Source organism: Hyla sarda, chromosome 6 (assembly GCF_029499605.1).
Source record: "Hyla sarda isolate aHylSar1 chromosome 6, aHylSar1.hap1, whole genome shotgun sequence".
NCBI lineage: Eukaryota > Metazoa > Chordata > Amphibia > Anura > Hylidae > Hyla > Hyla sarda.
The window spans coordinates 116,487,279-116,505,425 of NC_079194.1; the positions used below are offsets into that span (position 1 = coordinate 116,487,279).

General features: G+C 42.4%; 1 protein-coding gene across 1 annotated transcript in view; it reads right to left on the reverse strand.

Moving 5' to 3' along the window:
• The window catches only part of LOC130277454 (solute carrier family 26 member 6-like), a 50,065-nt gene that overhangs the window by 28,311 nt on the left and 3,607 nt on the right, over positions 1-18,147 (reverse strand). The window contains exons 5-8 of the mRNA XM_056528125.1: positions 14,155-14,319; positions 3,634-3,786; positions 2,736-2,818; positions 2,205-2,352 (exon numbers count right to left, since the gene is read on the reverse strand). Of these exons, the coding sequence (XP_056384100.1) occupies positions 2,205-2,352; positions 2,736-2,818; positions 3,634-3,786; positions 14,155-14,319 (549 nt within the window). The remainder of the gene's footprint in view (positions 1-2,204; positions 2,353-2,735; positions 2,819-3,633; positions 3,787-14,154; positions 14,320-18,147) is intronic.

Here is an 18,147-nt window from a genome sequence, read left to right on the forward strand (position 1 = left end):
CAGCACTACCTATATAGACTGTATATGACCCTCATATCTATGTCTGTCACCTCAGCACTGCCTATATAGACTGTATATTACCCTCATATCTATGTGTCACCTCAGCACTGCCTATATAGACTGTATATTACCCTCATATCTATGTGTCACCTCAGCACTGCCTATATAGACTGTATATTACCCTCATATCTATGTGTCACCTCAGCACTGCCTATATAGACTGTATATTACCCTCATATATATGTCTGTCACCTCAGCACTGCCTATATAGACTGTATATTACCCTCATATCTATGTCTGTCACCTCAGCACTGCCTATATAGACTGTATATTACCCTCATATCTATGTCTGTCACCTCAGCACTACCTATATAGACTGTATATTACCCTCATATCTATGTCTGTCACCTCAGCACTGCCTATATAGACTGTATATTACCCTCATATCTATGTGTCACCTCAACACTGCCTATATAGACTGTATATTACCCTCATATATATGTGTCACCTCAGCACTGCCTATATAGACTGTATATTACCCTCATATATATGTCTGTCACCTCAGCACTGCCTATATAGACTGTATATTACCCTCATATCTATGTCTGTCACCTCAGCACTACCTGTATAGACTGTATATGACCCTCATATCTATGTCTGTCACCTCAGCACTGCCTATATAGACTGTATATTACCCTCATATCTATGTGTCACCTCAGCACTGCCTATATAGACTGTATATTACCCTCATATCTATGTGTCACCTCAGCACTGCCTATATAGACTGTATATTACCCTCATATATATGTCTGTCACCTCAGCACTGCCTATATAGACTGTATATTACCCTCATATCTATGTCTGTCACCTCAGCACTGCCTATATAGACTGTATATTACCCTCATATCTATGTCTGTCACCTCAGCACTACCTATATAGACTGTATATTACCCTCATATCTATGTCTGTCACCTCAGCACTGCCTATATAGACTGTATATTACCCTCATATCTATGTGTCACCTCAGCACTGCCTATATAGACTGTATATTACCCTCATATATATGTGTCACCTCAGCACTGCCTATATAGACTGTATATTACCCTCATATATATGTGTCACCTCAGCACTGCCTATATAGACTGTATATTACCCTCATATCTATGTCTGTCACCTCAGCACTACCTATATAGACTGTATATGACCCTCATATCTATGTCTGTCACCTCAGCACTGCCTATATAGACTGTATATTACCCTCATATCTATGTCTGTCACCTCAGCACTGCCTATATAGACTGTATATTACCCTCATATCTATGTCTGTGGCCTCAGCACTGCCTATATAGACTGTATATTACCCTCATATCTATGTGTCACCTCAGCACTGCCTATATAGACTGTATATTACCCTCATATCTATGTGTCACCTCAGCACTGCCTATATAGACTGTATATTACCCTCATATATATGTCTGTCACCTCAGCACTGCCTATATAGACTGTATATTACCCTCATATCTATGTCTGTCACCTCAGCACTGCCTATATAGACTGTATATTACCCTCATATCTATGTCTGTCACCTCAGCACTACCTATATAGACTGTATATTACCCTCATATCTATGTCTGTCACCTCAGCACTGCCTATATAGACTGTATATTACCCTCATATCTATGTCTGTCACCTCAGCACTGCCTATGTAGACTATATATTACCCTCATATCTATCGCAACAAAGAAGAGAAGAATAATCGGCAACTCACCGCGGCCAGCTGACCGCGGTGAGTTGCAGATTATTTTTCTCTTCTTCTTTGTTGCGATTCCATGCACTATTGCTAGTCAGAGCACCACCCCCAGCAAACTATAGTCCTGGTCTGCCGTGTCATCATCGTTCTGCACCTGAAGGGATAGTAGTGCCGCGCTGTCTGTCTATGAACTGTGTCTACCCTCATATCTATGTCTGTCACCTCAGCACTGCCTATATAGACTGTATATTACCCTCATATCTATGTCTGTCACCTCAGCACTGCCTATATAGACTGTATATTACCCTCATATCTATGTCTGTCACCTCAGCACTGCCTATGTAGACTGCTCTATACCCTTCAGCTGTATCCCTTTCCCCCAATAATTCTTTAACCACCATGACTCATAAGAAATGATTTCCACAAAGCATTAAAAGGGGTAATATTATCTCACCTGGTTGCTGTCCACTTTGTAACCATGCTTAGAGGCAAACACTTGCCCCAAAGAAATGGTTATGGCATAGCCTACCACAGCAATGGCAAAGGCGTTTCCAATTATATCTGTAAACAGGCTGAAGTCAGGTAACATTGGGGCCTTCAAACTAAAGAAGATAACAGGATAAAGGTCTATTTAGTAGAAGCAATGACCAATGAGCCATAGCAGCTCACAATATTAAGTCCAAAATCTTTATTTGAAGTTTTTTTTTTTATTACAGAACTCCAAATCCTCTGCTTTGACATAAATTGAAAGAATGTGTTCGCAGCTACCACAAGGGGGCAGCCTGGGAGATTACTGAATACATATGTAGTATTGTGGTCAACATGAGCTAAATCAGTCCATGTGCAGTGAGCTTCACAAAGTAGTGGCCACACATGGAAATTAAAGGGGTTTCCTACAATTAATTTTATAACATAATTACCTTTCCAGTCATGGTAGTCACATATCTAATGATTAGCGGTTATACTTTTATCCTATATTACTTACCCAACAGGGATGTACCCAACATTCTCAATCCCAAATTTGTCATCTAATCCAACACCATATGATATGCCAGTGGAGACAATGAGCTGAAAATGATAAGATTGACTAGGTAATTGCAGGTCTTTCTGTAAAAACATGTTTATACATAGAGTGCAAGTGTTCAAGGGCACTGATCTTCTATGCATGGTGGCCATCATATTTATGAGAAACTAATAATAAATTGCAGGAATGATAAGTCTATCATGGGATATAGGTTGAACTTGATGGATTTTGGTCTTTTTCCAACCTTATGAACTATGTAACTATGATTGGGTCATTTTGACCTATCAAAAACGATTGACTGCAGACCCCACATCTCCCGTGTAATAGGGGCTGCAGGATTACTGAGCTGTGTTTACTCAAATACTTTTCTCAAATACATATTTTTAGAAAATGATGATATTATAGGGAAACAGGTTTTATTTACATTCTAGCAGAGATCAAAATCTGGTGAAATATCTATTATCTGGGAGGTATCAACTGTGAGAGAAGGAGCTAATTCTATACGATATATGAATGTGTGAAATCGTGTACTCTTATGTGGCCAGGATTCAATGGGAGGAAATCAATTTCTGCTTTATCAATGCCTGCAAGTTCTATGACCACTTCCCTGTTTGTGTCTGGTACTTGTAGTTCTACAATCCAATGACCATGTTCCACTCGTACTTTTGGAGCCCACCTTTGTGTTGCCACATAATTAATTAGATTAGAACTTCAGTAATTTGAGAAAGCCAATGGGTGAACTGTAATGACATGTCATTTCAGTGGTCACCCAACTTTTCCAAAATCATATATAAATGAAAATATAAAAATACTTAAAGAACAACATTTATTTTTGTATGTTTTTAATATTGATATTTACCATGATCAGTTCAATAGGGATTGGAATCACTAGTTTGGAAGCAAGCTTCTCATTCAGAAATTTCATCAGCACCAGAACAACGATAGCAATGATGCTGGTGACCAACGTGCCAATGTTTGTTTCTGTAATTCTCGAGAAGATCTTAATGATTGTCTAGGTACAAGAAAAAAAAAAACATGTTTAAAAATTTCAATACTGTCGTCTTCATTTAAATCAATCTGAGAAGAGGTTGTCAGAGCTCATATAACTGCATGATCTTGGAAGATAGAAATGTTGGATGCTGGACATTTATTTTCTTATTACTACATTTTGATTGTAATAAAATATGTTGTTTATGCATAATGAATCTTGTTCTGCATAGCTTACATGTATTTCCATTATGTTACTTGATATTATGCTATAACTGTTGTAGCGTCTGTACCATAAGTCATGTGAGTGTTTTTTTTGCTTAGAGTATGGTGAACAAAGCAAAGTAAGGAAAGGATTCTACAATCTAGGGGATAACCAAAGAGGAGATACAGAGACAGAAAGATACTTTGGGGAGTAGTTGCACATGAGCCACAGGGACATTAAAGAGTTCAACTTATGGCTTAGTAAATGGTGTCAAGAGCAAGGATTTGGCTTTGTGTCTCATGATAGCTCTACTTGGAATAGAAAGGAACTGTACAAAAAGGTGGTTTGCATCTTTCTCTCAAAGGAACAAATGTACTCAGTGAACAATTCCAAGAATTTGCTAAGGAGTATTTAAACTAGGAAGGCCAATTGTCCCCGAAACAATGCCAGAACATGTCAGTAGCCCAGAGGTTAAGAAATGACAAGCTCAGAGTCCTGTCTACAAATGCCCACAGTCTAGGTAATAAAATCAATGAACTTGGGTCAATAATGGCATCTGAGAATGTAGATTTAGTGGCTGTTACTGAGACATGGTTTAATGAAAGGAATAAATGGGACATATCCACACCAGGGTACTCTTTATACAGAAGAGACAGAGAAGGCAAGAAAGGAGGAGGAGTGGCCCTATATGTGAAAGATAGCATAAAATCTAACCTAATACAAGTTAGTGAGGCAACCACAGAGTCAGTTTGGGTTACGTTGCAGTTTGGTAATCATGCAGTAACTCGTGTAGGTGTGATATACAGACCACCTGGCCAAGTTAAAGAAGTAGATGATCTACTAGTTGAAGAAATATCTAAAATGGCAATGAAAGGAGAAGTTATCATTATGGGAGACTTCAATCTTCCGGATATAAACTGGAAAACCAAAATAGCTAGTTCTGCCAGGAGTACATATATTCTAAATTCCCTACTGGGATTATCTCTACAACAAGTGGTTGAGGAGCCAACGCGGAAGGAGGCCATTTTGGATTTGGTGTTCACAAATGAGGATTTGGGATATGATCTTGTTGGTGAAAGCTTGGAATCTAGTGATCACCAGTCAGTGTGGTTCAATATGAGAACAGTGAAGGAGTCGCACCACACAAAAACAAAAGTTTTAGATTTTAGAAAAACAGACTTTTCAAAAATGAGATTAGTCATAAATGAGTCCCTATCAGACTGAAACAAATTACATGAAGTTCAGGAGAAATGGGACTACTAAAAGACGCTTTATTGAAGGCAACAGAAAATTGCACTAAACTTGTCAGTAAAAGCAGAAAAAAGGAAGAAACCACTGTGGTACTAAGCAGAAGTGGCCAAAATCATAAAAAACTAAAAACTAGCATTTAGTAATTATAAAACAACCCAGAGCAATGAAGATAGGGAAATATACAAGACTAGGCAGAAAGAGGCCAATCAAGTTATAAGAACTTCTAGAGCACAGGCAGAAGAAAAACTAGCTCAGTCTGTGAAAAAAGGGGATAAGACATTCTTCAGATATATAAATGAAAAAGGGAAATTAAAACAAGGAATAACTACATTAAAAACAAAGGAAGGAAGGTATGTAGAAGAGAATAAGGGGCTAGCCGACTGCCTTAATGAATACTTCTGTTCAGTTTTTAACAGAAGAAAAAGAAGGAAAAGGACCTCCATTAGAGAGGAAAACTAAGGAATCGTTTGATGCATGTGTCTTTACAGAGGATGAGGTTCTACGTTTGCTTTCTAAAGTGAAGACAAATAAATCACAGGGGCCTGATGGGATACACCCAAAATTATTAAAAGAGTTTAGTGGTGAGCTAGCAAAACCGTTAACAGATTTATTTAACCAATCAATGTTAACAGTAGCCGTCCTGGAAGATTGGAAATTAGCAAATGTTGTGCCCATTCACAAGAAAGGTAGTAAGGAGGAATCAAGCAACTATAGGCCAGTAAGTCTGATATCAATAGTGGGGAAATTAATGGAAACCCTACTAAAGCATAGGATTGTGGAACTAAAATCCCATGGATTGCAAGATGAAAAACAACATGGGTTTACTTCAGGGAGATCATGTCAAACAAATCTTATTGTTTTTTTTGACTGGGTGACTAAAATAATAGATGGCGGAGGGGCAGTAGACATCGCATATTTAGATTTTAGTAAGGCTTTTGACACTGTCCCACATAGAAGATCAATAAACTACAGTCATTGAGCTTGGAGTGGTTGAGTGGATTAGGCAGTGGCTGAGTAACAGACAACAGAGGGTTGTAGTCAATGGAGAATATTCAGAGCAAGGTCTTGTCACCAGTGGGATACCTCAGGGATCTGTACTGGGACCAATATTGTTTAATATCTTCATTAGTGATTTTACAGAAGGCCTCGATGGTAAGGGATGTCTTTTTTCTGATGACACAAAGATATGTAACAGGGTTGATGTTCCTGGAGGGATACACCAAATGAAAAAGGATTTAGGCAAACTAGAAGAATGGTCAGAACTCTGGCAACTGAAATTTAATGTGGATAAGTGCAAGATAATGCACCTGGGGCGTAAAAATCCTCAGGCAGAATATAGAATATTTGACACAGTCCTGACCTCAGTATCTGAGGAAAGGGATTTAGGAGTAATTATTTCAGAAAACTTAAAGGTAGGAAGACAATGTAATAGAGCAGCAGGAAACGCTAGCAGAATGCTTGGATGTATAGGGAGAGGTATAAGCAGTAGAAAGAAAGAAGTGCTCATGCTGCTGTATAGAACACTGGTGAGACCTCATTTGGAGTATTGTGCGCAGTACTGGAGGCCGTATCTCCAGAAGGATATAGATACTCTAGAGAGAGTTCAAAGATGAGCTACTAAACTAGTACATGGATTGCAGGATAAAACTTACCAGGAAAGGTTAAAGGACCTTAACATGTATAGCTTGGAAGAAAGAAGAGACAGAGGGGATATGATAGAGACTTTTAAATACACAAAGGGAATCAACACGGTAAAGGGGGAGAGCATATTTAAAAGAAGAAAAACTACCACAAGAGGACATAGTTTTAAATTAGAGGGGCAAAGGTTTAAAAGTAATATCAGGAAGTATTACTTTACTGAGAGAGTAGTGGATGCATGGAATAGCCTTCCTGCAGAAGTGGTCGCTGCAAATACAGTGAAGGAGTTTTAACATGCATGGCATAAGCATAAGGCTATCGTTCATATAAGATAGGGCCAGGGACTATTCATAGTATTCAGATTATTGGGCAGACTAGATGGGCCAAATGGTTCTTATCTGCCGACACATTCTATGAGCATCATAGCACTTCTAGGACCTTCCAGGGAATTATTTAAAGGGTAACTTTCACTTTTAAAAACTTTTGACATGTCCTAGAGACATGTAAAAGTTTTGATTGGTCAGGGTCTGAGTGTTCAGACCCAGACTATAAGAATGTATGGAGAGAAAAGTGCAGCTGACCAATGTAAGTTTGTCTCGCGTAGTGTGCTATTCTCCCAGCTAGTCACAGTCTGAACAATCAGACCCTAAGCAATCAAAACTTTTGACATGTCTCTACAAAGTGACAGTGCCCATTTACGGACCTGCATTGTAGCTCAGATCAGTAAATATTTTATTTTGCACAGTGCAATGGGAGCCAACCAGTGTACACCCATCAGTGAGTAAACTAAGAACTAGTGTATTACTTTTAGAGATGAGCGAATTTCTGAAAAATTTGATTCGGACGATTTGCTGAATTTTCCCCAAAAAATGTTTTGCACCAAATTTATTCGCGGCAAATTGCTATTAAAAATGGCTATTTCTGGCCTACAGAGAGGCTCAATAGGGGTGTAGAATATTTTGCCTTGTCCTTACACGCATAGGGAGTGTGCTGTGTTAGTGAAATAATACTGTTATTCAGTATGACATGCAGATTACAGGCATCACTATTAGAATCATTACCGCAGAGTGCAGTCTCCTGCGGTGCAGGCTCCAGGTCATCTAAAATGGCGGATCCACATGTCAGAACATGGGGCAAGGAACGTTGGGAAGGCGAGAAGGCAAGGCAGGAAGGGAAGTAGGCCAGATGACCCTGAATCACATGCAGGATGCAGCCTATCAGCAGCCAGTCACCCCTGTGATGTCACAGCCCTATATAATTGGCAGCCATAATTCCGGCTCCTCACTTCATTACAATACACTGCAGAAGGATCATAGGAAGCAGAGCCTGTGTGTGTGTGTGTTACAGCAGAGAAAAGCATAGTCCAGCAGTGTTTAACATCCTCCTAGTCACATCAGCGTTCTCGTGGACGGAGAGCATAGTTTTTTTCACTGAAAAGGATTTTTACTGCAGCTGCAGGCATTAACGTCACTGTCTTTGGCATATTATTACAAAGAGGGGCAGATAGCTGTGTGTTGCCTCATACATTTCAACAAGCTTCCTCAACTTCATAAACCTTAGCAGAGGAAGCAGGAATAATTTTTCAGAGTAATTCAGTGTCTTTGTTCCACAAAAAAATCATCTGCTGGTTATACTAGTCTGTAGATGGTATAATACACAGCAGTCCATTCTTAATAGTCTTTGACAGAGTGCAATTTTGTGTTTAGTACACAGCTTTTTTTGAGTTTTTAGGCATACTGTAGCGCATTTTTCTGCCCTCATAAGTGCATACCGCATACGTACTTCTAAGTAGTGTACTATTTTGTACCTGTTAATCTGTCAAGGGCCTGCATACTGTGAAAGGACAGACAAAAGTAATCACCGGCTTGTGTTTTACAAAAATACAGAGTTTTTAGGTGTACTATAGCCCATTTTTCTGCCCTCATAAGTGCATACCACATACGTACATCTAAGTAGTGTACCATTTTGTACCTGTTAATCTGTCAAGGGCCTACATACTGTGAAAGTCCAGGCAAAAGTACTCACCGGCTGGTGTTGTACTCAGATCATTTTTTTAAGTGTACTGTAGCGCATTTTTCTGCCCTCATAAGTGCATACCGCATACGTACATCTAAGTAGTGTACTATTTTGTACGTGTTAATCTGTCAAGGGCCTAGATACTGTGAAAGGCCAGCCAAAAGTGCACACTTGCTGCTGTTCTAGACAAATACTGTTTTAAGCATAGTGAAGCGTATTGTACTCCCCTCATATACGCACTGAGTATGTCAGGCAAAGAAGTGCAAGGATGTGCACAGAGGAGTGGAAGAGGCCTAAATCCTTCAGGCATAGTTCGCAGCAGACTAGGGGCGAGTGGCCTGAGCTCCTGTTATGAGCTAGCGGTCGTGTCTCGACCAGCAACCCATCTGCCGTCGTCGATTGGTCAACAGTCGGTGGTTCCTCAGACACATCCCTCAGTTGACATTGCCCGGGAGCAGTCCCTGTCTTCCCATTGCCTCTGTCCTATGCTGTTCCCTCCCCTACAGAAGTATCTTATGCTGTGGGTTCAGCTCCACTATTCACTGAGGACAATCTAATAGAGGAGAGTCAGCAGCTACTGCCCAGCCAAGAAGTGGAGGAGACATCCGCCGCTTCCTCCTCTAGGTGGGCAAGGAGTGATGAGGAGAGTGACATTGGAGGCGGTGTTGCCAGGGTTCAGGGTCCTGAAGCAGAAGAAGGGGCTTCATCATCATCAGGAGAAGAGAGTTGCAAGTTGCCCGTGAGGCAGCAGTTGAGCCAGCAAGGTGGTAGCATGGTTGGCAGTCAGCATGGTGGCAGAAGTGGAAATTCTGAAGTCAAACGTTTCCGGGGGAGACCACCTGCTTCGCGGCAGCCTACCTTCCCGGGAGGTAGTGGAACAAGGGTTCCTGGAGACGGTGGCAATAGCAGTAAATTAGTGCAGACTGTTGGTGGGAAAATCAGCTACTCGGCGGTGTTGCCATTTTTCATCAAGCATCCGGAGGAGGTTCACATAGCCAAATGCAAGATATGTCGGCAGAAGGTGAAGCGTGGCCAGTGTCCCAATGTTGGCACCACGGCCCTGCGTCAACATATGCTTCGCCACCATTAAGCAGCCTGGGAGAACCGTGGCTCCTATGTAGTGGTCCAGCATGCTGCATCACCCAGTGGCGCGCTGCTTCCTCTTTCAGCAGGCCAAGGCTCCACCACCTCAGCCGGAGGGAGCTGTGTGTCATACCCTCCTTCTGTCGCTCCAGATGCTCCTGCACCTTCTACTTTTATTCAGCCATTCCGTCAACAATCCGTCGGTGAAGCCATGTCCAAGAGACAACAGTATGCGCCAACTCATCCAACGGGGCAGAAGGTGAGGGTGCTCCTGTCTAAGTTGCTGGTGCTGCAGTCCCTCCCTGATGGCTTGTGCCGAGACAAGGTGGAGAGTGCCAAGTGGTCATTTCTTTGTGAAGAAGGCAGTACCAGCCTTGCACAATTTTGTGGAAGAGAAGGGGTTCCAGTCCTTGAGCCTGTCGATGTGTACCAAAGTGCACCGCAGCGCTGATGTCTGGAGCTGTAACTACGGTCAGGGACAATACGTGTCCTTTACGGCTTACTGGGTGAATGTGGTTCCTGCATTTACAAGACATCCTAACAATGGGAAGGAAACTTTGCATGCACATCAGCCACTCGTACACCGCAAAGCACCCCCTCCTTGAGCTGCAGCGTCAGAATGGTATCCCCCAACATAGTCTGATTTGTGACGTTGCCACACGGTGGAATTCCACCCTCCATATGTTCGACCGACTGTACAAACAGTGAAAAGCTGGGAGTTGTAGTTTTGCTAATGATAGGGGAGATGTGAGCAGACAGCATACTGAGGGAGGGGGCGGAGACCTGAACAGAGGCCACACCCCCTGCATTTGAGAGGAATTCAGACTAGTGAGCTAAATTTAAAATGTAATAAAAAAATAAATAAAGGTGCTAGACACATAAAAATTAGACGTACATGGTCAGGATTAGGTACTGAGTGATATATTAAAACATTTTTTTTTGTTGGATCTGACAGGTACGCTTTAAATTTCAAAATCTTATATTTAAATATCATACATTTCAATACTCTCCTCATGCTTCTGCCAACTTCAGGCTGTGCCATTCAGACACTATATGGTCTCCTCATGCTCCAGCCAACTGTAGGCTGTGTCATTAAGGCAATATATGGTTTACTGATGCTGCTGGGCCTGGGTCTGGGAATACAAATTTTGTTATGGTAGCACTAGTTACCCAAAATCTTCAATTAAAATTTAAGAATTCCTCTTTTAATCTTAGGGATTGTAAATCCCTAGTGTCTACTCATGCTTCTGTTAACTCCAGGCTGTTTAATTCAGACACTATATGGTCTTCTCATGCTTCAGCCAACTCCAGGCTGTGTCATTCAGGCACTATATGGTTTATTGATGCTGCTGGGCCTCGATCTGGGAATACAAATTTTGTTATGGTAGCACTAGTTACCCAAAATCTTCAATTTACATTTCAGAATTAATCTTTTAATCTTAGGGATTGTGAAGCCCTAGTGTCTACTCATGCTGCTGCCAACTCCAGGCTGTGCCATTCAGACACTACATGGTCTCCTCATGCTTCAGCCAACTCCAGGCTGTGTCATTCAGTCAATATATGGTTTACTGATGCTGCTGGGCCTGAGTCTGGGAATAAAAATGTTGTTATGGTACCACTAGCTACCCAAAATCTTCAGTTTAAATTTCAGAATTAATCTTTTAATCATAGGGCATAACCCACAGCATAAGATACTTCTTTAGGGGAGGGAACAGCATAGTACAGAGGCAATGTGAGGACAGGGACTGCTCCCGGGCCATGCCAACTAAGGGTTGTGTCTTAGGAACCCACCGACTGTTGACTGAGGGTATCAGATGTCACTAGGCCTCCTCTGTGCACGTCCTGGCACTTCTCTACTTAATGCGTATATGAGGGGAGTACAATACACTATGCTTAAAACAGTATTTGTCTAGAACAGCAGCAGGTGTGTACTTTTGGCTGTCCTTTCACAGTATCTAGGCCCTTGAGAGTTTAACAAGTACAAAATAGTACACTACTTAGATGTAGGTATGTGGTATGCACTTATGAGGGCAGAACAATGCGCTAGAGTATGCTTAAAAAAGTATTTGAGTAAAACACCAGCCGGTGATTTCTTTTGCCTAGACTTTCCCAGTATCTAGGCCCTTGACAGAATAACAAGTACAAAATTTTACACTACTTAGATGTATGTGTAACACTCACGGTTTAGTAGGCAGGAACACTTGTGGTAGTGGATCCGCAGGACCTGTGTGGCAGATGACACGGGCTGTACCAGGGAGCGCGGTCTAAGGTGCCGCTGGCTTTCACCAGAGCCCGCCGCAAAGCGGGATGGATTTGCAGTGGCAGGAGGCACCCAGGTCGCTACCCCTGGCACGACTCGACCACACAGGCGGCTGAGGAGGTTCAAGGCATAGGTAGGATAAGGCAACTTGTGGTCAGGAAAGCTGAAGGTCAGGGCAGGCGGCACAGGAGTGTAGTCAGGAGCGCAGCAGGAGGTTAATACGCAGGCGGCAAAGGAGCAAGGTCAGGTCACGGAACAAGGAGGTCAGAAAACGGCAAGGCAACTCACTGGAATGCTTTCTCTCAGGCATAAAGGCAACAAAGATCCGGCAGGGGTATGTGGGAGGTGCAGAAATGTATAACAGTATGACAGGTGCAACAGATAATTACGGGCGCACTGGCCCTTTAAATCTCAGAATTTGTGCATAACACCAGCAGTACACAACAGTGCTGCAGCACACAGTCGCTGCGTACTAAATCCAAAATTGCACTCTCTCTCAAAGACTATTAGGAATGAACTGCTGGGTATGTATTATACCGTCTATAGATTAGTATAACCAGTAGACCATTTGTTGTGGAACAAAGACACAGAGTTGCGCTAAAAACGTATTCCTCCCTCCTCTGCTAACGTTTCTCCAGCTGAACCAGTTTGTTCAAACGTATGAGGCAACACACATCTCTCTGGCCCTCTCTGTAGTACAATGCTGTAGACAGTGACTGGGAGGTTAATCGATGCAGTAAAAATTATTTTCTGTGAAAAACGCACTGCTCTCTGTCCAACAGAACGCTGACGTGAGTAAGAGGTGAAACGCTGCTGGAAAAAGCTTTTCTGTGTAACACACAGTGCTGTCTGTCCTATCTCTCTGCAGTGAAAGGATGAAGTGACTAGCCGGAATATGGCTGCCGATTATATAGGGCTGTGACATCACATGGGTGACTGGCTGCTGATAGGCTGTATCCTGCATGTGATTCAGGGTCATCCCGCCTACCCTTGTTCCCTTCTTCCCAGGATTCCTTGCCCCATGTCCTCACATGTGGATCTGCTATTTTAGATGCCCTGGAGCCTGGACCGCACTAAACGGAGTTTAATGAAGCGATTTGCGCGATAGAATCGCGACGATATTCGCATTTGTTGCAAATTGAACAAATTCGGATTCGTCAGATTCGATTCGCTCATCTCTAATTACTTCCCAAGGGTAAAACTAATTCTGGAAACCCCCACTTACCACTTTTTTTCTTCCTTCAGAGTGCATCCCCTACTACAGCCATTCTTTGACTATTTAAAATTGTCCCTGGCACATTTCACATGTCACAGACACATTTTGATTGTCAGGTTATAAGTGCTGAGACCTCCACCATTAATTAGAGTGAGCATTGAGAAACCTGTTGTAGCGTACTGAACACCCAATCTTGCATAGATCTCCGTCCTGCTTCACAGGACAGTACCATTATGAGTCAATGGGGCCATCCAGCAAAACAGGATATAGATTGCTATGAGCCAGGGAGTGAAGCTTATTACGGTGCATATCTCACTCGTTCTAGTGATCCCAGCACGGAGCATGTCAAGAGTTTTTTAAATGACGTGTGTGGTTTTTTTTAAATCTGCGCTTAACAGCAAGGACAACCCATTATCCATCCGACAGACACTACAGAAGATGTGTTTTGGGGGAATTTACACCATCACTACTAGGTGTGCAGCCCCCCTATCACTGCACCGGCTCAAGGTGTGTGTGAGAACAGTGATGGAAACCTTCTGCCCACTGTGACCATTGTGAAAATCAAAGAGGCTACTGCTCTTAGTTCTTTTTCACCAGGGCTCCTGTTAGTACATCCACACTCCCCCTGGGCCTCTGCACAAGCATAAAGGGCTAGTTGTTGCTTAAATTATTTGTATTCATTTTCATTAAAAGTGTGCAAAGCCTTTACATAAATGTAACTTACATATATTAATGATAATGGCTGGGTCTTCTGGCTTATTTTAAGGCCAAAGAGGTACTTCAGTTGGGATGTCAGCACGTGGACAGCAGATGCTGTGGTGTAGCCGCTTATTAGTGGGTCTGATAGATAGTTGACCACAAATCCAAACTGAATGAGACCTAGAGCTATCTATGGATGTGGAAAAAAAATTAAAAGATTGACACTGAGTATATATCACACTTAATAAATATGTATACACAATGGGCCTTATTTCCTAAGGCTTTTCTGAGTAGATTTTGTAGTGTTTTTGTTTCTGGCGCATTTGTCTTGCGCCAGAATTTCTGACAAAAAAATCCAAAAACCCCTACTAACGCTCCACTTTACTCAGAAAACCCTATAAAGGGGCGTGGCCATAAGGGAAAAAGGGATGTCTCTCTGTAAAAATAAAATTTTCAAAAGAAACCTACAAATTTACTGATGTTATTACATAAAATGTGGTGGATTTGAGCTCTGGAAAACCCGACAGATCAGAGCATATGTAAAAACAAGATACAATAGTAAATACCATGGGAAAATACCTGTTGGAAACAAAAACCCACAAAGAAAACTCCACTCTTCGTAAATGAGGCCCAATATATATATATATATATATATATATATATATATATATTTTAGTTTCATGTTTATTTATAACCAACAATAACATTACATTTAAAAAGTCCCCCCATTTCATTAATCACCCTACCCACCCTGCTTGACCGTGGGGTAAAAAAAGAAAGAAAACCCCACTCCAGAGCTGCATTCACAGTTCTGCAGGCTTTAAAGGAAATCTGTCATCAGAATCACCTGCACTAAACCTGTTACACAGGCTTGTAGTGCGGGTGATCCTGATTAAAACGCTCCTTACCTGGTTAAAAATGGTTCAGCGCTTCTTAAGATATCTATATTTTTAGTTTTCTGTTATTCCCTGGCTTGGGACTCAGTGGGAGGTGTTATCATCTGGGACTCTGCCACACGTCATTCTAGCTGGGCGGAGCTGCCGCCTGGCTCATGAATATTCATGAACTTATTCTCGCGGCCCTCCCCACCAGACCCAGACTACGAGGATAAGTTCATGAATATTCATGAGCCAGGCGGCAGCTCCGCCCAGCTAGAATGACGTGTGGCAGAGTCCCAGATGATAACACCTCCCACTGAGTCCCAAGCCAGGGAATAACAGAAAACTAAAAATATAGATATCTTAAGAAGCGCTGAACCATTTTTAACCAGGTAAGGAGCGTTTTAATCAGGATCACCCGCACTACAAGCCTGTGTAACAGGTTTAGTGCGGGTGATTCTGATGACAGATTTCCTTTAAGGGTACGTTCCCACACGGCGTATTTTGCTGCGTATTTGCTGCGTAGTTGGTGCTGCGTATTTTCCTACCCATTGACTTCAACAGAGAAAATAAAATACGCAGCAGCAAATACGCAGCAAATACGCCGTGTGGGAATGTACCCTAAAGCTGAAATCTCCCAGCATTCTATATTCACTGTCTGCACAGAACTTTTACTGGTGATTTACATTCTGAAAATTGTTTTCATTTGCTTTGTACACTAATCCCATGCAGGAAAAGTTAGGCTAGGTTCACACTATGGAATTTCCACCTGCAATTCCGCTTAGAAATTGCAGGCTGAAATTCTGCTTACTAATATGTATAGTATAGTGAATGGGTTTCCGTTCACAAATTCACACTTCGGAATTTGTGAAGCGGAATTCCACCTGAAAATTTCCACCTGAAGAATGGTGTTGCTCATTCTTCAGGGGGAAATATTCGCAGAACACATTGCAATCTATTGGAAACTGCAGTGTCCGAGCGGTCCTAGTGCCGACTGATTCAGTCGGCGCTGGCCGCACTCGTAATCTCCGAGCGGAAATTTTCTGCCCAGAGATTCCGCAGTGTGAACCTAGCCTTAGGGTCTATTCACATGACAGAACTTTAGCTTGCGGAATACTGTCTCAAATTAAAGCCCATAGACTTGTATGGGATTCTGCACTCCAATTCACACTTCTGAATTTCCGATTGCGGAATTCCGCTAGCGGAATTCCGCAAACGGAAATTCAGAAGTGTGAATGTGAGTGCACAGGGGTGTGGAAATTTTATAACAAAACTACTTGTCCACGGGACTAAAATGGAGCAAAATCTACTTGTCCCTCATGACGATCCACTTGTCCCGGCCAATTTTCGCTTTTACGCCCTAACTTTTTCCTCCTCGCCCTATGATAGCCATAACTACCTACTATAATGATACCTTTTAATTTTTCAATAACATATTCTCTGAACCAAAAAAAATATATATATATATATTTAGGGAAGTGAAATTGAAATCGTAAAGGATAATTTAGCAGATTTGGTGTTTTTTCTTTTCTGCGCCATTTACCATGTGGTTGAGGTAACATGTTAGTTTCATGCTTTAGGTCGCCTGATTGCAGCAATACCAGATTTGTATCGTTTACGTCATGTTTTACTAATTCTGAACTTTTTCTAATTTTTTTAATTGCCATTTTTTAACCCCTGTAGCTTTATTTTTTTCCGCATACCAGGCTGTATGAGGGCTAATTTTTTGCGCCATAATCTTTTTTTTGTATCGGTACCATTTTCGTATTGATCTGACTTTTTAATCGCTTTTTAACTTTTTTTTCTGGGATATTATAAAAATTGCAAATCTGTGGTTTGATATTTTTTTTACATTTACCGTACGGGATACATAATGTTATATTTTAATAGGTTGTACAATTACGCACGAAGCGATACCAAATATGTTTATTTTTATTATGTTTACATGCTTTTATATAGGAAAAGGGGGTGATTTGAACTTTTAACATGGAAGGGGTTAATGCAGCAGTCTTCAAACTGTGGCCCTCCAGATGTTGCAAAACTACAACTCCCAGCATGCCCGGACAGCCAACGGCTGTCCTGGCATGCTGGGAATTGTAGTTTTGTAACATCTAGAGGGGCACAGTTTGAAGACCACTGGGTTAATGTGTGTCTTTCAAACTTTTATTAAAACTTTTTTATTTTATTTTTTTACACTTTATTAGACTTATGAGGAATCATTAGATTCCTTAGATAGATGAATAGAGTTCTATTGAACTCCATTTATCTGTGTGCTCTGTGATCCATTGATAGAGCCTGGTCCAGCCAGGATCTATCAATGACAGAGCCGGACAGGAGGAAGCAGAGGTAAGACCTCCGGCTACCTCCATAGTGGATCGCCCCCCTGCGATCGCGCTGCAGGGGGGCGATCCACCCCACTAGCCCACCAGGGAGCATTCACATGTCCCTTTAGATGCCGCTGTTAGCTTTGACAGCGGCAATCTAAAGGGTTAATAGCCAGCCGCGGCGATAGCCGCATGCTGGCTATTAGCGGCGGCCCCCTGGCTATTGAGAACAGCCGGGGGCTGCAGAGTATGGAGCGGGCAGGAATCCCGAGCCCACTCCATACTCCCCTGTGAGCTCCACATGCATCTCCCCGTGCAGACGTGCCTCCTCCCCTCAGCTCTCCGAAGCTACAGCTGGGGGGAGTGAAGGCAGAGGACGCAGGTCTGCACGGGGAGCAAGAAGCCATGCCCCCTCATCTCCCCCCGCACGTCTGCAGAGCAGGGGAGAGAAGACAAATACACAGCTTCTCATCTCCCTTGCTCTGCTTCGGAGGACACAGGCTGTAGAGTATGGAGCGGGCAGGAGTCTGGAGCCCGCTCCATACAGACTGCAGATCGCCGCCGCACTTGTCAGGTCCGGCCCTGCTTGCCCGAAGCCGGGCTAACGGCCGGACAAATTCACCTGCCCGGCGCCCAAAACTGCTAGTCCCGGGCGTCGGGCGATAGGAATTCCACATCCCTGGTGCAGGATCCCATACAAGTCTATGGGCTTTAATTTGAGGTGGAATTCTGCCATGTGAATGGACCCTTAGAGGGGTGAACGAGGGCAACCTTGTTGAAAGTTTCAATTAGCAACCGGTAGCTCTGGAGTATGCT